The sequence below is a fragment of the Carica papaya genome, chromosome 2, assembly GCF_054855325.1.
Source record: "Carica papaya isolate Zhongbai chromosome 2, ASM5485532v1, whole genome shotgun sequence".
Taxonomy (NCBI): domain Eukaryota; kingdom Viridiplantae; phylum Streptophyta; class Magnoliopsida; order Brassicales; family Caricaceae; genus Carica; species Carica papaya.
In genome coordinates this window covers 20499011-20525827 of record NC_142310.1, presented here as the reverse complement: position 1 = coordinate 20525827, position 26817 = coordinate 20499011, and the positions used below count along the sequence as shown (strand labels likewise).

General features: G+C 39.2%; 1 protein-coding gene across 2 annotated transcripts; it reads left to right on the top strand.

Moving 5' to 3' along the window:
* Positions 1-11951: 11951 nt before the first annotated feature.
* LOC110816409 (ethylene-responsive transcription factor ERF113) lies at positions 11952-14726 on the top strand. Of its 2 annotated transcripts, XM_088213569.1 has the most exons (3): positions 11952-12406; positions 14090-14296; positions 14393-14726. In XM_088213569.1, exons 1-3 carry the CDS (start codon positions 12301-12303, stop codon positions 14608-14610), a joined length of 531 nt encoding a protein of 176 aa, XP_088069695.1. In that variant the 5' UTR covers positions 11952-12300; the 3' UTR covers positions 14611-14726. The 2 variants fall into 2 exon arrangements, with proteins under 2 accessions (XP_088069695.1, XP_021900277.1); XM_022044585.2 differs by having other exon boundaries at positions 14090-14726.
* The last annotated feature ends 12091 nt before the right edge of the window (positions 14727-26817 follow it).

Sequence of the window (26817 nt, the reverse complement as noted above, 5' to 3'; positions counted from 1 at the left end):
GCACGGACGACCCAGATTCAATCAGGCACGGAAGGCCCAGATTGCATCGCGATGGATGACCCAGATTTAATCCCAATTAAATCGCGATCGAATGGTCCAGATTTAATCTTGATGGACGGTTGAGATTAAAAGGCAAAGGGTATAAATAACCCCACCCACACCTGACCACAAAAATCCCAGTGCCTCGCCGGAGAAGAAGAACCAGACGCCGGAGGAGCCAGCCGTCGCCACCTGCCGCTGCACCAGGGAAGTTTCTGACCGCCGATCGAGGTAAATTTTCTCCCTCTTGCTCATTTTTCGATGCTGAGTCCGTCTATGGCCAAATCAGAGCCAAACCACGGGCCAAACGACCGAAAAACCCAGCCGAAGCCCAGCGGCGCAGCCGCGCCCCTCCTCGATTTTTGCCTCCGATGAGGCCCTTCCCGGCCTCTGTTCGATGCAATTTTTATACCACTGTGATCACTGTTCTTTTCTCTACAGGTTGGTCAGAGCTAAACATCAAAACGCAACTCACGCCGGAGGAGCCGCCGCACCCGAGAGCACCACCGCCGGTAAGTTTCGGTTTTTTGTGATTTTTTGGCCCACCGAGGGCCCTAGGGTTGTTTTATCACAGGGACCAATGCAGGTGTGGCCGAATTCGGCCGAAAACGGCTAACCCGAGGCGAATCGCCGCCGTCTGGTCGGAGCACGGCGGAGCCACCGTGTCGGAATTGCGATATTGGTCGAAAGGGGACCCTAGGTCTGATTTGGGATTTTTTAGGACACGTGCAGGTACCGGTAATGCGTTTCAGTTTTCTGAAAAAAAATTCAGGGAAATTAGGGACAGCCTGTAGGCGCACTGTAGAGCCGTATTCAGACCTCGAAACAAGTAAGGACCCCTCACCCTATTTCCTATCACGGTATTAAAGCTAAATAAATAATTAAACTGTATTGTGTGACTTTATAGATGTATAATTGATTAAGGTTACCAGTGGAGCCGGAGTCTGATACAGTGTTGGTCTGTTATTGTCTGATTTAATTTCCAGTATTAAATGCAGCATGATGTTTGATGTAATTATGTTATATTCTCGTATGCATGAATCATGGTTTCTTTCATTATGGTTTGTATTATGGTGAACCCGATACAGTGTTGTCTTGTTTGATGTCCATTACTGATTTACATGTTGTGTGTGATTGGATGATTGAGATTAAGAAAAAAGGTAAAAAGGTTATGTGAATTGATAAATGGATAATGTGGACAGCCTGACTAGATATCCTGGGAGATGGTGGACGGACTGGATCCGTAGGGAACCCTACCGGGAATATGGTCTCTCATACCGGACGGGGTATGGAGACCTTATGTGTTTTGGCGCCCATACTGGACGGGGTATGGGGACGGCCCGTTTCGCCCTCATATTGGACGGGGTATTGAGGTTCATGGTTTTGGCGCCCATACCAGACGGGTTATGGGGACGGCCCTGGAATCAGGTTATAAATGTTAATGGTTCACATGTAGAGGGGACCCCCTATGGATCCCCAGGGATACTAGTAGGATGGTAAAAGAGGAAATCTGCTTCCTGATGATTGAAATGTAAATGTGTGATATATGTTGTGTTATAAAGTGTATATGATTTCATGATATTGTAAGGTTATTATTTTCATATGTTGTTTTCATGGATTCCGCTGAGGTAAGTGGACAGTAAAGGATTTTATTATTGATAAAAGAATTTGTTATAAAATTATGCTCCATTGGTCATTTTGTTTTCTACCCACCTTTACTTCCGTGGCGGTGAGATAGTGTGATGTCTTTACTGGACTAGTGTAGCTCATTCCTTATTTAACTATTTCAGATCAGGAAGACATTGTTCCCGAGCCCGTTCCGCAGGAAGACGGCGAAGGGGAAGCCTAAAGACTCCATAGCTATATTTATAGTTCTTATTTCGAGTATCTCTTTTATGTTAGTTTGTTCTTTCATGTTTTGAGTACGTTTTAGTTACTGTGTAAGGGATGCTAATCAAAATTTTTATTACGCTTCCGCATTTGACATTTTTAATACATATATTTCATTTAAATTTTTGGAGCCGTTATAGTTGGTATCAGAGCTGCGTTCCTCGGACCCATCCCTTAAACAATAATGCTTAGAGAAATATTCACCGATAAACCGTTACTCAACCATTCCTTATGAAATGCAGGTGCAGAGAGATGAGGAGAGGAAGACCCCCACTAAACCGAGCAGCCCGGGATGATTCCCTTCGGAAATATTTAGACAGAATATTTGAGATGCTGGAAAGGATTATGGCTGCCCAGCAAGGTCGAGAGGAGAGAAGGGAGTTACCCGAACCTCCCCCACTACAACGGGTTGAGCCACCGCTACAGCAAGCGGATCCCGAGCCACCCCGGCACGAGCCTAGTCCACCACAGTACCACCCGGCACCACCGCCGCAATATGAACCGGTGCCCCAGCCACCGTACTGCCAGGCACCGCCACAGTACAATCCGGTGCCCCCACCATTTCAGCTGGTGCCACCATAGGGTCCCACAGTCTATCCCCAGCCGGGTCCAGTCCCTCCTCCACGGGACCCCGCTCCTTCCTTGATCAACCCAGGCTACATAGAGAGGTACAGGAGACTGAACCCTTCCACTTTTGCAGGGGGATCCTCTTTTGAAGAGGCCCAGTACTGGCTGGCGGAGACTGAGAGAGCTTTCAGGATCTTGGGAGTAGTTCCTGAGCAGAGAGCTGCCCTTGCTTCCTTCATGCTGGTAGGAGAAGCAAGACGTTGGTGGGAGCTCAAGCAGACCACCCTGCCTACACCAGTCACTTGGGAGCAGTTCCTAGCTGCCTTCCATGCGGAGTATCTCCCTGAGCACATCCGACACCTAAAGGAAACGGAGTTTGTTCAACTGGTTCAGGGAAACATGACAGTATCAGAGTATGCTCGTAAGTTCTTAGAGTTGGGCCGATACTCCCCGGAGACATTGATGGATGAGGGCCGAAAGGCCAGGAGATTCCAGTCGGGTCTCTGCCCAGGGATCAGGCAACACCTGGTAGTACTGGAGCTCAAGACATATTCAGCAATTCTAGCAAAGGCACAGATCGTAGAAAGAAGCTTCAGCACCCGTCCTCAGCCAGGAAGGAGTTCACGACCCTCAGCTCCGTTCCTCAGGCCAGCATCTACTGCGCCTGCCCAACCAAATAAGAGGCCTAGACCAGCCATCCAGGCCCCTCCTCAGGCTCCAGGGGCAGCACGTGGGACGATCTGTCAGCACTGCGGCAGAGATCACGGGGATCGACCTTGCTACCACCTCAACAAAACTTGTCGCATTTATGGCAGTGCCCAGCATTATACCAGAGAATGCCCGAGGAACCAGAATCAAGGGAGGCCTCCTATCAAGGGCAGAGCTTACAACCTTACCCAGCAGGATACCGACGCTGACCCGGATGTAGTACAGGGTATGTATACTATCTGTGACCATATTTCTCATGTTTTATTTGACACTGGTGCATCGTACTCTTTTGTTTCACATACTTTTGCTTCCAAAATTAATATATCACTTGATAAACTTGAATCATTGTTGTTTGTGTCTACTGCCGGGGGTGAAACACTACTAGGGAAAGCTATCTATAGGGCTTGTGCTGTGGAGATAGCAAATAGGAAACTGAGGGTAAACCTGATAGGGTTAGACACGGGGGATTTTGATGTAATCTTAGGAATGAATTGGTTAGCGGCATATCACGCCACCATAGATTGCTTTAACAAGAAAGTTGTATTTAATCCTCCTAATGAGGAGCCATTTACAAATTAATAAAATTATTCAGTACGTATTCCTTGATGGCAAGTTTTCTTAACTTCTAGTGCCTTAATCTTGTTGTTTTCTCTGACTAGGCAAGTCCAAGAAAGAAATTTGTATTCAAGAGATTCCGGTAGTTCTAGACTTCCCAGATGTGTTTCCGGACGAACTGCTCGGTCTGCCAGTGGACAGAGAAGTCGAGTTCACTATAGACCTACAGCCAGGTACCCAGCCCATTTCGGTTGCTCCTTACCACATGAGCCGCATTAAGATGGAAGAGCTGAGAAAACAGATCACTGAATTGCAAGATAGTGATTTTATTAGACACAGTGTGTCCCCTTGGGGTGCTGGAGTCACTTTTGCAAGGAAGGGAGATGGAACGTTGAGACTGTGCATTGATTACAGAGGATTGAACAAGGTCACGATAAAAAATAAGTATCCTCTTCCTCGGATTGATGACCTCTTTGATCAGCTGCAGGGTGCACAGGTCTTCTCTAAAATAGACCTACGATCAGGTTACCATCAGGTGAAGATAAGAACAGAAGACATCCTCAGATGGCCTTCCGAACCAGGTACGGACACTATGAGTTCCTGGTCATGCCATTCGGGCTAACCAATGCCCCAGCAATCTTTATGGATCTGATGAATAGGGTCTTCAAAGAGTTCTTGGATCAATTTTTCATCGTGTTCATCGATGATATCTTAGTCTACTTAAAAAGCAGAGAAGAACATGCTCACCATCCGGTCCAAGTTTTGCAGGTCCTCAGAAACAAGAGGTTATATGCGAAGTTGAGTAAGTGTGGATTCTGGCTTGAGCAGACCGCCTTCCTAGGACACATCATATTGAGGGAAGGGGTATCAGTGAATCCTGAAAAGGTTGAAGCGGTACTTGGCTGGGAGAAGCTAACATCAGTTAAGGAAATCCGTAGCTTCCTAGGAATGGCAGATTATTACCGCAGGTTCGTTGAAGGATTCTCCAGTCTAGCAGCTCCTCTAACCCGACTCACAAATAATAATGCCAAGTTTGAGTGGAATGAATACTGCGAAAGAAGTTTTTCAGAATTAAAGAAGCAGCTGACCACTGCACCCGTGCTAGCCTTACCGAGTGGATCGGGAAGATATACAGTTTATAGTGATGCCTCCTATCTGGGCCTGGGTTGTGTCCTGATGCAGCATGGAAAGGTTATAGCATACGGGTCCAGACAGTTAAAGAATCATGAGAAGAACTATCCACCCATGACTTGGAGCTTGCCGCAATCATTCATGCCTTGAAAACCTGGCGCCATTATTTGTACGGAGAGACCTTTCAGATCTATACCGATCACAAGAGTTTGAAACACATATTCACTCAGAAGGATCTCAACATGCGTCAGAGAAGGTGGATGGAACTCCTTAAGGACTATGATTGTGACATCTTATACTATCCGGGTAAGGGCAACGTGGTAGCAGATGCCCTCAGCAAGAAAGGTGCAGGTATCTTATCCCATTTAATGATTTCAGAATGCAGACCAATTGGGGCCACGCAACAGGTTCGACTTCATGATCTGAAGAGGGTCACATGTTTGGGCCGCCTGACAGTCCAACCCGAGTTAATCCAGAGAATAAGGGAAGCCCAGACAGTTGACCCCGCCCTGGTAGCCCACAGGAAGGATGTAGAACAGGGAGGGAGCTTAGAATTCCGAATCTCTGCCGATGGATTACTTCGTTTCCAAGACAAGGTGTGTGTCTCAGACGACAGTGAGTTAAAAAGGGACATCATGATGGAGTCCCATAGCTCGAAGTTTGCCATGCATCCAGGAAGCACCAAAATGTACCAAAGCATGCGACCCCGGTTTTGGTGGCATGGGATGAAGAGAGACATAGCCGACTTTGTATCTAAATGCTTGGTATGTCAGCAGGTCAAGGCAGAGTATCAGCGCCCAGGTGGGTTACTTCAGCCTTTACCGATCCAGAAGTGGAAGTAGGAACATATCACCATGGATTTCGTATCGGGGCTACCCAAGGCACGTTCAAGACACGATGCCATATGGGTAATCATTGACCGACTTACCAAGTCTTCCCACTTCCTAGCCATCAGGATGACCGATTCATTGGACAAGTTGGCAAGGATGTATATCCGGGAGATAGTTAGATTGCATGGGGTTCTAGTGACAGTAGTGTCCGACAGGGATCCCAGGTTCACTTCTCGGTTTTAGAGTAGCTTCCAGCAAGCTATGGAAACAAAGTTGTCTCTTAGTACTGCTTTCCATCCCCAGACTGATGGACAATCAGAGAGGACAATTCGTACGCTTGAGGACATGCTCCGAGCTTGTGTCCTTGACTCCGGGGGCCATTGGGACGACCATCTGCCCCTGATAGAGTTTGCCTACAACAACAGCTACCAAACAAGCATCGGCATGGCTCCATATGAGGCGTTATATGGGCACCTGTGCAGATCACCGATTTGTTGGGAGGAAGTGGGCGATAGAAGATTGTTTGGCCCAGAGTTGGTAGAGGAGACCACGTCTAAGATAGTTAAAATCAAGAAGAACATTCAGACAGCTCAGAGTAGGCAGAAGAGTTATGCAGATACCCGGAGGAGAGACCTAGCGTTTGAGAAAAGCGACCGGGTGTTTCTTAAAGTCACTCCTTTCAAGAAAATTAGTAGGTTCGGCAGGAGAAGAAAATTAAAACCCCGATATATTGGACCCTTTGAAATCTTAGACAGGATTGGTACTGCTGCCTACAGACTAGCACTGCCTCCAGAGCTCTCCAGAGTCCACAACGTGTTCCACGTATCCATGCTATGTAAGTACAACCCGGACCCTTCTCATGTCTTGGCTCATGAACCACTTCCACTCCAAGAGAACTTGACTTATGAAGAAGTACCAGTCGGTATCACGGACTGAAAGAGCAGAATACTCTGTAATCGAAAAATATCATTTGTAAAGGTCGTGTGGCAGAACCACACACCCAGGGAGGCTACTTGGGAGCTAGAATCAGAATTTAGAGCCCAGTATCCCCATTTGTTCGACTAAGAGTAAGAGGAAAATTTGGGGGATCAAATTTCTTTAAGGGGGGGAGAGTTATAACACCCAAGTGAAACAAAATTATATTTTATTATTTTTTTTTTATTTATCTGATTTTTATGTAATTTATTTTAATTTGATTTAATTTAATGAAAAATAAAAATAATAATAATGATAAAATTGGGTAAAATATTATTTGGATTTAATTGAAATTGATTTTGGAAAAAAGGGGTGAAAATTTAGATTCTGGGGGTGTTTTTGAAAGGAAAATTAGAAACCGGAGGTCAAAATACAATTTAGAAAAATTGTACCACTTCATCACCACGTCAGCAGCCCGGTCAGCAGCCCCGACCAACCAGGACGCACCGCGTGGCAAGGAAACGCTGACCAGGGGACGGGCCACGTGGGCGATCCGCGTGCGCGCGATCGGACGGCCCAGGTTCGTTCTCGCGCATACGGACAGCCCAGATCAAACGTGCGCAGGGACGGCCCAGATTCAATCAGGCACGGAATGTCCAGATTGCATCGCGATGGACGGTCTAGATTTAATCTTGATGGACGATTGAGATTAAAAGGCAAAGGGTATAAATAACCCCACCCACACCTGACCACAAAAACCCTAGCCGCTAGTGCCTCGCCAGAGAAGAAGAACCAGACGCCGGAGGAGCCGGCCGCCACCACCCGCATCTGCACCGGGGAAGTTTTCGACCGCCGATCGAGGTAAATTTTCTCTCCCTTGCTCGTTTTTCGATGCTGAGTCAGCCTATGGCCAAATTGGAGCCAAACCACCGGCCAAACGGCCGAAAAACCCAGCCGAAGCCCAGCGGCGCCGCCGTGTCCCTCCTCAGTTTTTACCTCCGATGAAGCCCTTCCCGGCCTCCGTTCGATGCAATTTTTATACCATTGTGATCACTGTTCTTTTCTCTACAGGTTGATCGGAGCCAAACATCAAAATGCAATTCACGTCGGAGGAGCACCGCACCCGAGAGCACCGCCGTCGGTAAATTTCAGTTTTTTATGATTTTTTGGCCCACCGAAGGCCCTAGGGTTGTTTTATCGTAGGGACCAATGCAAGTGTGGTCGAATTTGGCCGAAAACGACCAACTTGAGGCGAATCGTCGCCGCAAGCGGCAGCACCGTTGCCGGAGCACGGCGGAGCCGCCGTGCTGGAATTGCGATATTGGCCGAAAGGGGGCCCTAAGTCTGATTTGGGATTTTTTGGGACACGTGCAGGTACTGGTAGTGCATTTCAGTTTTCTGAGAAAAATTCAGAGAAATTAAGGACAGTCTGTAGGCGCACTGTAGAGCCGTATTCAGATCCCGAAACAAGTAAGGACCCCTCACCCTATTTCCTATCACGGTATTAAAGCTAAATAAATAATTAAACTGTACTGTATGACTTTATAGATGTATAATTGATTAAGGTTGCCAGTGGAGCCCGAGTCTGATACAGTGTTGGTCTGTTATTGTCTGATTTAATTTTCAGTATTAAATGCAGCATGATATTTGATGTAATTATGTTATGTTCTCGTATGCATAAATCATGATTTCTTTCATTATGGTTTGTATTATGGTGAACCTTATACTGTGTTGTCTTATTTGGTGTCAATTACTGGTTTACATGTTGTGTGTGATTGGATGATTGAGATCAAGAAAAAAGGCAAAAGGGTTATGTGAATTGATAAATGGATAATGTGGACAGCCTGACTAGATATCCTGGGAGATGATGGACGGACCGGGTCCGTAGAGAACCCTACCGGGAATGTGGTCTCTCATACCGGACGGGGTATGGAGACCTTATGTGTTTTGGCGCCCATACCGGACGGGGTATGGGAACGGCCCGTTTCGCCCTCATATCGGACGGGGTATTGAGGTTCATGGTTTTGGCTCCCATACCGGACGGGTTATGGGGACGGCCCTGGAATCAGGTTATAAATGTTAATGATTCACGTGTAGAGGGGACCCCCTATGGATCCCTAGGGATACTAGTAGGCTGGTAAAAGAGGAAATTTGTTTCCGGATGATTGAAATGTAAAGGTGTGATATATGTTGTGTTATAAAGTGTATATGATTTCATGATATTGTAAGGTTATTATTTTCATATATTGTTTTCATGGATCCTGCTGAGGTAAGTAGACAGTAAAAGATTTTATTATTGATAAAAGAATTTATTATAAATTATGCTCCATTGGTCATTTTATTTTCTACCCACCTTTACTTCCGTGGCGGTAAGATAGTGTGATGTCTTTACTGGGCTAGTGTAGCTCATTCCTTATTTAACTATTTCAGATCAGAAAGACATTGTTCTCGAGCCCGTTCCGCAGGAAGACGGCGAAGGGGACGCCTAAAAACTCCATAGCTATATTTATAGTTCTTATTTCGAGTATCTCTTTTATGTTAGTTTGTTCTTTCATGTTTTGAGTATGTTTTACTTACTGTGTAAGGGATGCTAATCAAAATTTTTATTACGCTTCCGCATTTGACATTTTTAATACATATATTTTATTTAAATTCCCGGGGTCTTTACACAATAGACACCAATCACTGCAATGTATAATGTTTTACATTTCATAAAAATATTAGTGTTTTCATAAAATAATTTCAAAACATACTATTGCTAGATGCTATAACATCCATTTATATTAGGTTCTACGTAAATCTTAATTTTTGGAGAGTCCCCTCTTATACAATCTTTAATTTTCTCTACTCAATTTAGCAGACTCTCTCCCTATAGAATCTTAAATTCTCCTATTTTCATGGGTAAAGTCTCCCCTTATGAAAATTTTAATTTTCTATTTTCAAATAGGTGAAGTCTCCCCTTAGTTTATCTCAACTTCTTATTGAACTTTTGGTAGAGTCTCCTCTCAATTTTTCTTTTGGTAATTTCTTATCGAAATAGTTTCTTCTCAGAAATATTACTAATTTTTAACTCAAAAATACTTTCTCCATATAAAAATTACATCTATAAAAAAATGGTTTCAAATGTTCTTACCTTGTATCCTATTGCAGAATTTTGCAAGAGCTTCGAGATATTTTTAAGCAAATTCTAACCAAAAAAAAATCTCTCACATCACTCAAAAATTTCTCTCATGTAAGTCTTAACTCCAATAAGTCTGGACTTAGTTTTTAATTTATTCTTTCACTCAGAATTTTGCAAGAGCTCCAAGATATTTTTGAGCAAATTCTAACCTAAAAAAAAATTCTCTCACATCACTCAAAAATTATCCTTAAAATTTCAAGAGAAACATAATTCAAATAAAAGAGAATTTTTTACGTTAAGTTCATGGGTTCCCTTGTGTTGGTCGTAAGCTTCCTCCCTCTTTTCCTCTCTTTTCTTTGATTTTTTATCTTTATTCTCCCTTCTTCTCTCTTCTTCATATTATTTAGGCAAAGTTTCCTCAAGAAAAAATTCCCAAAATCCCTCAAGTTCACCCTCTTCCTCATGGGTTTACTCGCCTTTCTCTCTTTTTCTTCTTCTCTCTCTCTCTCTCTCTCTTCTTTCTCTTCTCTTTTTATCTCTACTGGATCTAGTTTGGGCTGTCTTAGGCCCATGAGTCATGTGCCAGAAGTCATAGTGAAAGAGATTTAAGAATTAAATTATATATGTACTAGAAGTTTTGGGTTAATATGGTAATTAAGAGTAGGAATGCTCAACTGAAAATAGAGTGCTCGTTTGGTCCAAAATTAGAGTCGGTCAGATCAACTTCAAGATTGAGAAAAAGACTCGAGAGTTTAAAAAAAAAAAAAAAAGGAAATTGTAAAGGGTGAACTGAAATGAATAATTTTTTTTTTAAAAAAATATAATGTAGTTAAAAAATTAATAGAAATCAATTAATATTAAAACAAAAAATAAATTTATCAATCCGTAATTAATAAAATTAATTAAAGGAGAAACAATCTATTCAAAATAATTCATTAAAAATTAACAAAAATCAAAATCAATAAGTATTTTTTAAAATTTTTCCTAATTTTAAAGGATGTTTAGTCCTAAAACTTTAACATTTGTATATTATGTAATATATGACGGATGTTGGAATTTCTATTTAATATAAAAATATATGTTAAAAAAGTAAGGTCCTTGTGAGGATTCAGTCATAAGTACAGGTTAGCGTAAGTTCACTGTTAATTTGATGTGATATGGCAGCAAAATTCTAAATAGAATATATATCCTTAAGTGATGACGATGTATTGAAGATGAGACTGCATGCTTTGATTGCACTAATAAAATTAATCATTAAAACCAATTGAGAATACCTCTACGTAATATATAATTGATATGACTTAATTTTGAAGATATTATGAGAATTTTATATTTATTTTTAAAAAATATTTTATAATTATTCTGTACATTACTTTGCAAATATTCTGAAGAATTTTATGCGAAAAGAATTTTTATATATAATTTTATTAATCACTATTAAATTATTAATTAATTCAGACACATTTATTAAATCTTGTAGTGATTATGTACCGTTTAAGAATTAATTTTTTTTTGTTGAATGAAACTTATCTAAATCAAATGCACATGAAATCTTAATAAAATTGAATGAAACTTTGGTGAAATTAGAGGAAGGAATTTTGAGAAATGCGATTGAAATTTACAGAAGATTAACCAAAAGAGAAAAAAAAAAAAAAAAAAAAAATCCTTCATTTGGATTTCCAAGTTTTAATTTTAATTGTTATTTTAACTCAGGATTGCAACAAGTTTGTACAAAACGCATAAATAATTTTTATTTATTAGAAATTATTAAATATATATAAACTTAAATATTATATTATATATATAAAATTTAAAAAATTTAAGTTAATAACTATTATGTACATTATGATATTAATCTTATTTTTATATTAAAAAATTACTTACTTCATAATTTGTAGTCAAACAAAAATTGAATTGTTTTCAAATAAAAAATTATTATACATTTATTTTAAACAGAAAATTATTTTTAAAAAAGGAAAAATTAGCAAATATCATTTCGAAATTTTACTTACACACACACACACTAACTATAAAAGATAATAATTTATTATTTCCTAAAATTTAATATCTTAACTTACCAAAATAAAAAGATAAGATAAAAAATAACCGGTGATAAAATAAAAAGCCTTTTCCACACTCCACCCCTATGTTTCCCCGCCTCCCCTTCCCTTCCCCTCGCCCCCCCCCCCCCCCCCTCTCACTCTACACACACACAATATATATATACACACACACACACACACGGGGGTTGCTGGCGAAAACCAGTCACACCACATCATCTTCGAAAAAAATCCTGGATCGGCAAAATCCCTCTCTTAAAACTTAAATCTCTGAAACCCAAACAACTGAAACGTTCATATCGCTAGAACCCAAAATCGTCTTCATGCACTACCATTTCTTTGCCTAACATAAAATTAAGTAAAGGTGGATCGGAGACATGGAAAGCGCCCGCTTCAACACGAAGCATCGGAGGAGAAAGCGAAAGAAGAAGATCAAAACCAGTATAATAACTTCCCTTCTTGGTCTGAATCTGACGTGTCCGCCATGGTTTCAGCTCTCACTCAAGTCATCGGAACCGCCGGCGCGCACAACCAACCTGCGCCTCAATCATCATCGTCCGGCAAACGAGAAATACCTCAATCATGTCCAGGTAAACATTTTTTACTCCTGTATTTTTAAATTTCTTTTTTCAGTTTTTTTCTGGGTCTGTTTCGTCATTGCAAGATATGCGTTTTGTTAGAAGTTACGTGTTTAATTTGTCCTAGACTTAGGCAATTCACTATATATATATATATATATATGTATGGATATAATTTCGTCAAAGCTTTCTGCTCAATGGGTATTAAAATTGTACTTGACGGTGTAAATGGATTGATTTGGTTCTTCATCTATCTAAATCTCAATTGGAAAAAAAAATATAGATCGGAAAAGAAAAAAAAAAAAAAAAAAGAAAAAAGTTTTAGGGTTAGCTTGCCAAATTCAATGTATATTGTTACTTTCCGTAAAGAACTTGTCTTTGTCTTTCTTTAAAATTGAAATCATTGTACTGTCTAAACATGGACATTCTTTCAATGTTTGTTTCTAGATTTCAGCCACCACCATACCACATGTTTTTGTGCTACTGCCAAATATAATCTCTTTCTTTATTTTGTTTTTCTTCAACTTCAACTAATGGTTTCTTACCTAACAAACACCCCATTTTGCACCTTTGAGTTTCATCCTCTTTCTACCCATTACATATATATATATATACGTGTTTATAGTATAACAGGCGATCTACTTGTAGATTGTAATAATTATCAGTTCCGTCTTTGACCATGAACCTTATTTTCTCACTTTCATAATTTTTTATCACTCCATGGGTTGGCTACATTTGTAGATATCTGTGTTTGAACAGTACTTCATCATCATTTTGAAAATTCTTTGTTAATAATATTTAATTCAGATAAGATGACTTTCATATAATAATATTATAGGATTAGACGGTTTGAGTTCAAATTAATCCATCCTTTTTTTTTTTTTTTTTTTTTTTGAGAAGAGGGGAATTAGAAGCAGCTATTCTAGAGATTAACCTTCAAGTAAATGCTATGTTTATAATAATATGGATTCCATAATTCAATTTATTAATGAATTGTATTAATAAGTTTTTTCAACACAATTGTCAGAAGCAACGGTTCTTTAGGAAGCAACTAATAATTACTCCAAGACTAGACAGACACATAATTCTTATATATGTAGGACCGTAAACATCTCCTAATTAATTATGCACGTGTCTATATATATGTACACATCAAGTAAGAGGCATGTTTTATAAATCTACCCGGAAGCCTATAATACATAATTTGGAAACAACATTCGTCTAGTGTCATTTTCATATATATATATATATATAGATATGTATATATATGTGTGTCTGTGTGTGTATATGTGAGTAAAATGTTGCAAAACTAGCGAGGGGGCCGCCAGCACAGAAATGACAACGAGTGTTCATTACAAAGTAAGCACTTTCCGCGAGTTACTTTCTGGTACTGATCATCATCACTCCGTGCTATATATATGATATTACACACGCACATATACAGACAGACACATATACAATTCTAGCAATGCCCCACTAGTCCTAAAGTAGATCAATTCCTTGGACAGCGTGCGTGCATGCATGTAAAATAATGCATCTAATTTCTGACATGACCGAGCCAGCGGCCGGAGACTGGATCTCTTTGTTGAAATGACATGCATATGAGTATATACATATATACATAAAAGAATACACGTAGAGTACTATGTGTTACTGTAATGGCTTTACTATATATTTATGACCATGTTTGTGAAGATCAATCAATGAGGAGGCATTATAGAGGAGTAAGACAAAGACCATGGGGCAAATGGGCAGCTGAGATTCGTGATCCTAAGAAGGCAGCCCGAGTTTGGCTAGGGACTTTCGAGACGGCGGAAGACGCTGCCCTTGCCTACGATAGGGCAGCCCTAAAGTTTAAGGGCAACAAAGCTAAGCTGAATTTTCCCGAACTCGTTCAAGCTGGTAATACTGAGCTCACCGCTTTCACACCAGTCGCTGATATTACTACTACAGCTACTACTACAGTCATGGCTAACCAAAACCCAGTTGATGTAGCAGATTCTCAGGAGCCATGGTCACAGGTTTCTTACCAGCAAGATTTGCTTCGTTATGCACAGCTACTCACCGGTGACGTTGATTTGTCATATTACACTTCAAATATCATGGCTGATCAACCTCTTCCTCCACATCTATCTTCATCATCATCATCATCGCAGCACCAAAATCAGGATCAGCAGGGAAAGAGCTTTGACGATGACAACCCAGCTGGTCACTAGTATTTCTTGAGCTACTATTTATAAAATCCACAGAGCGTTACAAAATATTGCGGCATCTTTCCATCCATTTGTACTAGAATATTATTATATGAATTGATTACAACTGTTTGGTTTAATTTTTTTATATCTTCCTTTTCTAGGCAGTACATGATATTTGGAGTACGTAATGAGTATTGGTGTCAATGCTTCTTGTCCTGTGGTTTTAATCGTTCTAAGGTCTATTATAATAATTAAGATATATACATATATATATATGTACTGGAATCAGACGTGATGGATTTAATTTAGAGTAATTAAGTGTAACGACCCGAAATTTAAAACGAAATAAATTATAAATTGAATGAAGAAGCAAAATAATAATATTAGAGTTTACATTTTTTACACAATAATTTAGAATATCCAATAGGGATACAGGAATGACTCTTCTAAAAAAACAACAAAAAAGTAAAGAAATAATGAAAAGTAAACAATTGAACATTCTATTTATAACCCTCTTGTGGATCAGTATCTACATTTTGATCCTCTTGATATGAACTGTTTAATAAAAGAGTGAAGTACACTAACCGAGTAAAAATATCACACTACTTACCTATATAGAAATAAAAGTTGGTAAAAATTATGAAAATAACTAATAGAGCTCTTAATTTAAGTAAATTCATTTATCATAAGTAAATCATTTATTGTACACTTATCATAATGAAATTTCTAAAACTGACATATAGAGATAATAGCACAAATAATATCATAGTCTCATATTCAATTAGTCAGAACAACAACTTTCCTTTTTTATCTGCTTACTGGTATCCATGGGGGCCCATAAGGATGTCCTCATTACGCGTGAACCCTTATTCAATATTTTTAAGTAACCGGTCGTCCCCATATCCCGTCCGATATGAGCGCCAAAAATATCATCCCTCAATACCCCGTTCGGTATGAGAGTGAAATGGATCGTCCCCATATCCCGTCCGGTATGAGCGCCAAATTACCAAACTTTGATACTCCGTCCGGTATGAGGCAACGTTCACGGTAGGGTTCCCTATGTACCTGGTCTGTCCACCATATCCTAAGATATCCAGTTCAGCTGTTGTTTCATCCATTCACTTAATCAAACAATTTTCCGTTTACATTTAATTTTTAGTTTCATAATTTAACTGTAAATCACGCAAAAAAAATAATACATGCATTAAGGAAACACCACTGAATTATCATACAAAATCCAGTGTAATATTATGCATTTGAAACAGTAAAATTAATCAAACAGGATCAATAGTGAATAATAACCGATTGCGGCTCGATTAGTAATCTGTGATTAATTATCAAGATTTTCTAAATTGTATAAAATACCACATTATTTATAATTAAACTTCAATTCCATAACAAGCAATAGGGTTAGGGATTCTTACTCGAATCGATGTCCGAAACGCTAAGCTTTCAGCTGCGCCTACTAGCGATCTCCAAGTTCCCTGAATTTTTCTTTGGAGATTAAACCACGCTTTAAGTACCTAAAAATACCCCGAAAAATCCTAAATCGGTGTTAGAAATCCTTTTTGGCTAATTTCAGAATTCTGGCACGGTGGTGTCGCCGTGCTCCGGCGACGGCGGTTTGCCTCGCGCTGGCAGTTTTCGGCTGGTTTTGTACTCATTCCTGTGAGAAAACACGTTAGGGGGCCTCGATTGGCCGAAAAAAGTCGAAAACAAAAGCTTACCAGTGGCGGAGTTTTCCGGTGCAGCGTCTCTGCCGGCTCACTTTCGCAGTTGGGCATTTTTCTTCAATCAACTTGTGGGAAATAAAATGGTGAATACAATGGTAGAAAAATTACACGAAATGGGAATTAGGAAGGGCCTCATTGGAGGCAATTTCTGATTTTTCTCACAAAGGCGCCGCAAAAGACCCACGGTTTCCAGCTTATCCACCAGTTCTTTTGCTCCGATTTGGCTATGGGGGTGTTCAAAATCAAATTTCAAGCAACTGAGAGAATATTTTACTTTTTTTAGTAGTCGAAGGTGGCTCCGGTGCGGCGGCGGGCGACGGTTGACTCCCTTCTCGGCGACTAGTTCTTCTTCTCCAACAGAGGGGGGGGGGGGGTGGTGAGGGTTTGGTGTGAAGTGAGGTATTTATATCCGTCTCCTTTTAATTTGGGTTGTCCATCCCATTTGATATGGACCGTACGATCATGTTTAAAGAGAGAAAGAATCTGAACCATTCATCGCATTTAATCGTGACTGTCCAATCGGGCTTGAGGAGGGAACAGATCTAGATCATCCACACGCGCGGGAACAAATCCAGAACGTCCAATCGTGAGCACGCGGATAGCTAGTGTGGCCTCCCGTATGGACCGCGTCAGTGTGCCTTGCCACGCGGCGCACTCTAGTTCGTCGGAGCTGCTGACTGGACAGTCCTACGTGGCACATTTTTTTTAAATTACGTTTTGACCCACAATTTTTTATTTTTCTTTCAAAACACTTCCATAACCCAAAATTTCACCACTTTTTTCTAAAATTATTTTCAATTTCATCATCCTCTTATTTTTCTTAATTTTTATATTAAATAAAAATTCATAAATTTAAAAATTATATTTTATACATTAATTTTAAATATTTTAAAATTAATTTTAGGTATTACATTAAGATCTGCAAGCTGCAAGACAAGAAGATAGGTTAATAGTTTACTACTGTAACGATCTCGGAAATTTAAAAGGAAATGTATATAAAGAATATAAGTACGAAAGCGAAATAAAAGGTTTTAGTTAATATCCCTTATACAATAACTTAAACGTACTAATAATACCGAAAATAAGTCCTTTAAAAGAAAATACTAGAAATGAAAGACTATAAAAGAAACTAATAAACATCTAGGTATCTACTCGCCGTTTTCTTGTAGATCGGACTCGGAAATCAAGTCCTCCTAATATGAAATGGTTAAGTAAGGAATGAGCTACACTAGCCCAGTAAGGACATCACACCTATATCACTGTCACAAAAGTAAAGGTTGGTAGAAAACCGAAAACAACCAATGGAGCACAAATTTTAAATAAATTCATTTATCAATAATCAAACCATTTACCGTCCACTTACCTCAGTGGGATTTACAAAAATGACCCATAATAACATCATAGATATCATAAATTCATACATAATCTGAAACATAGTACATGTCATACTTTTATATTTCAATCATCAAATAATAGTTACCCCCTTTTTATCAGCCTACTAGTATCCGTGGAGATCCATAGGAGTTCTCGCTACCTGTGAACCATTCCCTTGACAAAATTAATTTCAAGGGAAGTCCCCATACCCCGTCCGGTATGGTTGCCAAACAATAAACCTCAATACCTCGTCCGGTATGAGGGTGAAGCGAGCCGTCCCCATACCCCATCCGGTATGAGCGCCAAAATATTTAAAGTCTCAACACCCCATCCGGTATGAGATAACGTTTCCAGTAGGGTTTCCTATGGACCCGATCCGTCCACCATCTCCCAAGATATCTAGTGAGACTGTCAACTTATCCATTTATCAATTCACATACATTTTTACCTTAATTTTCCGTTTCTCACATAAACATGAATACTTAAACAAGTAACGAGCATCCAACAAGGCAAACGTATCATCGGATTCACAAAATCAAGCCATAATGAAGTAAACAGTGATTCATTCATTCAAAACCATAGAATAAATAAATCAGATACTATACTGCATTTAGACTATAAAATAAATCAAACAGGAACTGACAGAGAATTATGTCCGGTTCGGGCTCCATTGGCAACCGTAATAATTATGTATATCTATTTAATTCATACAAATACTGTTTTATTATTTATTAGACTTTAATCCCGTGATAGAAAATAAGGTGAGGGGTTCTTACCTGATTCGAAGTCGAAAATCGGATTTTTTACTACACCTACGGGTAGTCCCTGGGTTCCCTGAATTTTTTTTTTTCGGGAACTGAAACGCGCTTACGGTACTTATATATATCCAAAATAACTCAAAAATAAACCCGAGGCCTATTCGGAAAATTTCAGAATTCCAGCACAGCGGCTCCGCCATGCTCTAGCAACGGCGCCGCTGCTCCCGGCGGCGATCTGCCTCAGGTTGGCTGTTTTCGGCCGAATTCGACCAAACTTGCATTGGTTCCTGTGAGAAAACACCCCTAAGGCCCTCGGTGGGCCAAAAAAACACTGAAAACCAAAACTTACCAGCGGCAAGGCTCTCTGGTGTGGCGGCTCCTCCGACTCGAGTCGCGATTTGGTGTTTTGCTCCGGTCAATCTATAGATGAAGGAACAATGATCACAATGGTGTAAAAATTATATCGAACTGGAATTGGGAAGGGCCTCATCGGAGGCAAAACCTGAGAAAACCTGTGGCAGCACCGCTGGACTTCGGCGGTATTTTTCAGCCAATTGATCGGTGTTTTTGCTCCGATTTGGCCATAGGTGGGTTCAACATCGAATTCTGAGCCAAAGGGAAAATTTTTACATCGTTTGGCAGCCAGAAATTGCTCCGGTGCGGCGGTGGTCGGCTCCCCAGCGGCTGAGCTGTCTTCTCCAGCGAGGAGCTTTGGCGGCTAGGGTTAGGGTTTGGGTGCGGATGAGATTATTTATAATCATCTGCTTTTAATCTGAGCTGTCCATCGCGATTTAATCTGGGCCGTCCGATCGCGATTAAATAGAAAATGAATATAGGCCGTTCATCTCGATGCAATCTGGACCGTTCGTGCGCGTGCAATCTGGGCTGTCCGTACGCGCTTTTGAACTAGGCCGTCCGTGCGCGCGGGAATGGATCTCAACTGTTCGATCACGTGCACGCGGATCACCTGCGTGGCTCCCTTCCGCGTGGCCTCCCGCATCAGCGTCTCTGCCATCCGGCGTGTCCTGGTTGGCCTGGGCTGCTGACCGGGCTGCTGACGTGGCGTAATTTTTTTAAATTACGTTTTGACCCCTAGTTTTTAATTTTTTTTAAAAAAAATACCCCCAAAACTTAAATTTTCATCCCTTTTTCCCAAAATTATTTTCAATTAAATCCCTAAAATAATTTTACCCCTTATTATTATTATTATTATTGTTATTATTTCTATTTAATTGAATTAAACTAAAGTAAAATCATATATTATTATATAATAAATCATTATATTCATATAAAAATTACAAAAAATTAAAATAAAATAATACTAATAATAATAATAAGAATTAGGGTGTTACAACTCTCCCCCCCTTAAAGAAATTTGGTACCTCAAATTTGCATCTTACTCTTGATCGAACAAATAGGGGTACTGGGCTCTAAAGGATGATTCTAGTTCCCATGTAACCTCCCTTGGTGTGTGGTTCTGCCATACGACCTTTACAGAGGATATTTTTCGATTGCAGAGCAACCTACTCTTTCGATTCGTAATGCCAACTGGTACTTCCTTGTATGATAAGTCTTCTTGGAGTGGGAGGGGTTCGTGGGCCAAGACATGAGAGGGGTTCGTGGGCCAAGACATGAGAGGGGTCCGAGTTGTATTTGCGTAACATGGACACATAAAATATATTGTGGACCTTGGAAAGCTCTGGAGGTAGTTCTAGTCTATAGGCGGCAGTACTAATCTTGTCTAAGACTTCGAATGGTCCAATGAATCAGGGGTTCAGTTTTCCCCTCCTGCCAAACCTATTAATTCTCTTGAAAAGAGTGACCTTGAGGAACACCCGGTCGCCTTTCTCAAATGCTAAATCTCTCATCCGGGTGTACGTGTAACTCTTCTGCCTGCTTTGAGCCGTCTAAATGTTTTTTCTGATTTTAACTATCTTGGATGTGGTCTCCTCTACCAGCTCCGGGCTGAACAATTTCCTATCGCCCATTTATTCCCAACAAATCGGCGATCTGCATGAACGCCCATATAACGCCTCATATGGGTCATGCTAATGCTCGTTTGGTAGCTGTTGTTGTAGGCAAATTCTATTAGGCGCAGATGGTCATCCCAATGACCCCCAGAGTCAAGGATACAAGCTCGAAGCATATCTTCAAGTGTACGGATTGTTCTCTCTGATTGTCCATCAGTCTGCGGGTGGAAGGCAGTACTGAGGGACAGCTTCGTTCCCATGGCTTGCTGAAAGCTACTCCAAAATCGAGAAGTGAACCTAGGGTCCTTGTCGGACACCACTGTCATTAGAACTCCATGTAATCTAACTATTTTTTGGATATACATTCTTGCCAACTTGTCCAAGGGATCAGTCATTCTTGAGTATAGCCTTTATCCAAATTTAATTCTAATTAGGGACCTAAAATATTAAGTTGGGCCTCATGGCCAACCTTAATAGTATTAAAATTTTATTTTAATTAAAAATTAACTTTTAATACCCTTTTATAGTTTATACATTTATTTTAAATTCTTTAATATGGGTAGGTGGAACAGTTGATCCGCTCAAGGACAATAAGGGAGGCTGCAAAGGTATAATGTTGTCTATGGTGACTTTGGCTTGAAAGAAATGAGTTACTGGGAACAAGGAAGCTATTTGTGAATCACACGTTAGTTCACCTAATGCAAAAATTCTTGCACGACTGGCAGCAAGCGAGGGAATTGTATAGTAGAGATAGAGTGAACAGATGAGTGCTACTAGAAATGTAATATAGATGCTTCAATACCTGTTAGGTATGATAGAGTTATCCAAGATTCTGCAAGCAATGTACTGGTTATGGTATTTAGATTCTTAAAGGGATGTCGATCGCCATATGCATCAGAATTATTGGGATGTCAGAGCACATTACAATATATACAGCTACATGTCCACAAACTAGGGATTGTTAACGTTGAGGCCCAGAAAATCTAGAATGTGTTAACAAGAAAGGAAGAAGATAATTCTAAAATTGGGTCCCTTATAGTAGATTGTTGAAAATTGCTGAAGATAAGAATGGATATCACAGTTAATTGGGTTCGATGACAATGTAATATGGTGGTCCATGAGATAGCTAGATCTACAAACTTATTTCCAAGTTTTCATGTCTATGAGTTTTTAACTCCAATCATTAATGTTACGCTTAATTAATCTAATGCATTATTACTGTTAAAAAAAGTTGTTTAAAATATATGCCAACTACTTATGAATTCTAACTGACTTTCTTCTTATTATGTAAAATTTATGATAAAATAATAGTGCAACTTGATACACTTTGATTTACTTGAAAAATGAATTTTTAGTCATTGAAATGAGGATGACAGTAGGATTTTTTTCCTTTGTTGTAGATCCAACAAAATTCTTCTCAATAAAACTGCTTCACATGATGCATTTATTGTTGGGCTATAATATGCTTATGTTAATGAAAGTGCTATAGTCTTTCTTTTTGGATGACAATAAAATTGTTATTGTCCATATAAAATAAATTATCTAACTATTTCTTTTATTATCAATTAAAATTTTTAAACTATTATCGATATAATTAACAAGTTTTTTTTGTATTGATATAGCTTATGCTTGTTTTTTTCATTCCTTGCAAACAATGTAGAATTCTTTTATTTGATGCATAGCTCATCTTGCTCGATTCTTGCATAATTCATGAGTTAAATTGACAAAGTAGACTTAGATATGATAACATAGTAGGTTTAAGACAAATATGGTCAAACTTGAACCGGCCTCGATGGTATTCTACATAAACAAATTACTTGAATGTTTATTGTTTTTTGAGAACCTCTTTAGGTCCTTGGGTCTACAGATTATCTATCTTCTATCTAACCCACTTATATTTGATACTATTTTCTTATTTTATCAGTCTTGATCTAACTTGCTCATCCTAACCTGTCACTTTAACCCGATAGACCTATTTAAAAATATACCTGTTAAATCTAAAATTCAAATTTTTATTCACTAAATCTGCTATAAATTTTTTTTAGAAAAATCTAAAAATTTCATTAAATACTAAAAACCCACATTTAATTATATAAATTGAAATTTTCATCCACTAAATTTGTTGTAATTTTTTCTAATATGCAATTTAAACTAAATACAAAAATTAATATCTAAATGATTCAAATGACAATTCACAAGCAATCACTTCATATTCAACACTATTAATTCGCATTTGCCATAATAGTGATATGGGATAAAGCTGAAGAACTTTGTGAACCTATATTTTAATCTTCAGAAATATTTGGAGTCATCATCGAGTATATTAGAAACGAGATCAAATTTTGGAACATATTCTATATCTAATGACATGGGAGGATATGAGAAGGATCGAATTAACTCCTATAGCCCACATAACATATGCAATATTGAAACTTAACCGCCAAAGATACCCCTCCCTCTACTTGAATCTACAACACCTAAAAGCATGCAAAAATAAGAACTAGGGAATTAAATCAGGAAAGGAAAAATGCAACGGACTTATCGATAAGTTGATCTCCACTCCTTGGCTCAATAAGACTTCTAAAGACTCCTGCTTCCTGAAGAAGTTGAAGAAGCTGAAGAAATTAGCAAAATATTAATTCTTGAAGAAAAGTCAAAGCTTTTAATGTTATTTCTCTTAAGTAAATTGTTGTTTACAACCTATGGGCAAAAGCTTTTATATAGACTTTTCCAAGGATAATTCTAGATGGTTATAAAACTTAAAAAAATATTAAAATAATAACCTAAATGAAATTCTATATTAATCTAGGATAATTACATAATAAAATATTATTTAATCTAATCTTAGATTTACAAAAATAATTAATTAATGAATAAAATAATTAAATTAACTAGGATAGATAATTCTCCTCTCTCCTTTAGCCAATTAAGACATACTTTGATCCTTAATTGAACTTTGCTTCATGCTGGAATTTAGTCTTTAAAAATATGTGGGAATTAAACTAATAAATGTCTTCTACAAGTATTGGAATCCCAATCGCACGGCACTCCTTTGGGATAAGCTTTTGCCACCATATAGACCCCTTTTTCACTAGAATTTGCTGCATGCAAAGTTTCAATTAATTAAAATTACCTTACTAGAAAATTAGTGAAAAAAAATCTAGCTCAAAATGCCAAATCATGTAGAAAAAAAAGATGGGCTATTGGGCCCTTCACGAGTGCAAGCTACCAGCACGGACGAGTTCTTCAGACTTGCCCTACTACGCACATGCTTAAGCTTGCCCATGCTGTTCGGGTGGGCTGGCGGCATCCACAATCGGGCCTGGGCTGATTATGTCTTGGCTGGTTGAGGCCCTTTTTGCTTCAGGCTTCGGATGGGCCTCACAAATGGGCTCTACGCTAGGCCTTTTGGACGGATCTCCTTGGGAACACGACATAGGTCGCTTGTTGCAGTTGTTGCATATGTTAGGCTTGTGCACACGGCCTGTTAGCTTGCTGGTCGATGTTCGCTGGTTGCAGAATTGGGTGAGCGGGTTGGCCTCCTCGCATGCACACACTTCCAAAGTGGCTGCATGTGCAATATATTCACCTCGCGCATGCATGGGCTTGCTTATGCACGCATGTCCTTCAGGCCGAGACCTTGAATGGCTGATTGATCATGGGCTTGGGTCGTCTCCCTTAAATTATATGATCCCAAAAGCTAATGCTTCATCCCTTTCCATGGTTTATTGGGTCGATTGTTCCGAAGGCCCATATGGCCATCCTTCCTTAATAGCATCATGGATCTATCTCACTTGGTCAAGGCTTTTTTGAACTGGATCTTTAAACCTAGTTGGGTCGGGCTTTACCTCTCAGCCTTAGCATTATTTTTTAGGTTGGGCTTTTTTTCAAACCTTGGCTTCGGGTTTGTGTGAACTTTGGTGGTTGTTTCCAGGATAGATTTAAAGCCTTTCCACGATCATGTCATCTCCCTCTTCTTCAACAAGATTCATCCTCAAATATTCCTCATTGTTTTTCATTGATCCTGAATACAACAAAGAAACTATAAAGTAATGAAAGACATTAGGTTGATACCATGGTCTCGTAGAACACATCCTTAAGTGGAATTGAGCTAACGTCTCTGTCTCACGACTTATCTTCCCTCACTAACACTCGTGTCTTCTCACTCAACACTCAAAACTTCTCTTATCAAGTCGAACGTCAGAGTTGGGATCTTCTTTAATTGAGTCCTGCAAGTTAGGAAGAATTTGCAAAATTCCTCGCAGACTCTAGAAGCCCAAAACTTGCATGCACGAGTGACTTATGCCGTATAGTATGGGTGATGCAAACAAAATATAAACAAAATATTTACTCATACCTAGTAGATGACTTACTCTTCCTTTTCAATAGTTTTTCGACAATATAATTAGATGATTAATCTACTTTTATCATGCAAAATGTAGAACAATGTGTCAATTGCCTTATGAGGTGCAATTGAGATATTTTTTATATTTTTGATATATAATTTTTTTAAATAATGGAATAAATAAAAAATTACTTGAAACGAACATATAATATGGATTCAAGTAATATGTAAACGAATTAAGAATCAAATTAAATTCTGAATGTTAATTTAAGAACAATAAAGATAGTTGAGTTTTAGGAGTCTAAGCTCTGCTACTATATGATGTAGGAAGGTATTGGGAGGATTGAGTCAACTCTTATAACTCACACAATATATGCAAAACTTAACTGCCTAAGATACCCCTCCCTCTACTTGAATCTACAACACTTAAAGGCATGTAAAAACAAGAATTAGGATCATCGCTCATTGGCTCAAAAAAACTTCTGAAAACTCCTACTTCCTGAAGAACTTGAAGAAGCTGAAAAAATTAGGAAAATGCTAATTATTGAAGAAAAGCCAAAGCTTTTAATTTTATTTCTTTCAAATGAATTATTATTTACAACCTAAGGACAAATGGCTTGTAGGTCCTCATAGAGAAGAAGTTGTATGTAAAGTTGAGTAAGTGTGGATTCTGGCTTGAGTAGACTACCTTCCTAGGGCACAGCATATCAAAGAGTGAAGTATCAGTGAACTCTGAAAAAGTTGAAGCCATGCTTGGTTGAAAAAAATTGATATCGGTCAAGGAAATTCATAGCTTCCTGAGGATGGCAGGTTATTACTGCAGGTTTATGAAAGAATTTTCTAGCCTAGCCACTCATTTGACTCGGCTTACAAAGAAAAACGTCAAGTTTGAGTAGAACGAGGACTGTGAAAGAAGTTTTTTAGAACTAAAACAACGGTTGACTACTGCACCTGTGTTGGTCTTGCCGAGCAGGTCGGGTAGTATACAGTTTATAGTGATGCCTTCTACCTAGGGTTGGGTTGTGTTTTGATGTAGCATAGAAATATCATAGCCTATGGGTCCAGGCAGTTGAAGAGTTATGAGAAAAATTACCCCACTCATGACTTAGAACTTGCCGTAATTATCCACACCTTGATGACTTGGTGCCATTATTTGTATAGGGTGATCTTTCATATCTATACCGACCATAAGATCTTGAAACACATATTCACTCAGAAAAATCTCAACATGCATCTAAGAAGGTGGATAGAACTCCTCAAATGATTATGATTATAACATCTTATATCACCCGGGTAAGGGCAACGTGGTAGCCAACGCACTCAGTAGGAAAAGTACAGTTATATTAGTTCACTTGATGGTTTCAGAATGCAGAGTAATAGGGGTCGCACAACAGGTACGACTTCAGAACCTGAAGAGAGTCACATGTTTGGCCCACCTAACTGTTCAACTTGAGTTCATCCAAAGAATAAAAGAAGCTCAGTCCGCCGATTCCACCTTAGCAGCCCTCAAGAAAGATGCAGAACAGGGAGTTAATTTAGAATTTCGAGTCTCTGCCGATGGGTTGCTTAGATTTTAGGATAGGGTATGTGTTCCAGGTGACAGTGAGTTGAAAAATGACATCTTGATAAAAGCCCATAACTCAAAGTTTGTCATACATTCTAGAAGCACCAAGATGTATCAAAATATGCGATCCCGATTTTAGTGGAACGGGATGAAAAGAGATGTGATTGACTTTGTTTCTAAGTGGTTAGTATGTCAGCAGGCCAAGGCAGAGCATTAACCCTCAAGCGGACTACTTCAGCCATTACTAATCTGGGAGTAGAAGTGGGAATATATCACAATGAATTTTGTGATATGATTGTCTAGGGCACGCTCAAGACATGATGCCATCTGGATAATTATTGACCATCTTACCAAGTCTTCCCACTTCTTAGCTTTTAAAATGATCGACCCCTTTGACAAATTAGCAAAAATGTATATCCAGGAGATAGTCAGATTACATGGAGTGCCAGTAACAGTAGTATCCGACAAGGACCCCAGGTTCACT

Excerpts from the sequence above, each read along its gene's own strand:
- LOC110816409 (XM_022044585.2), top strand. The coding sequence starts at position 12,301 with ATGGTTTCAGCTCTCACTCAAGTCATCGGAACCGCCGGCGCGCACAAC. Across the intron at positions 12,407-14,089 it reads AATACCTCAATCATGTCCAG|ATCAATCAATGAGGAGGCAT; the intron begins GTAAACATTTTT and ends ATGTTTGTGAAG.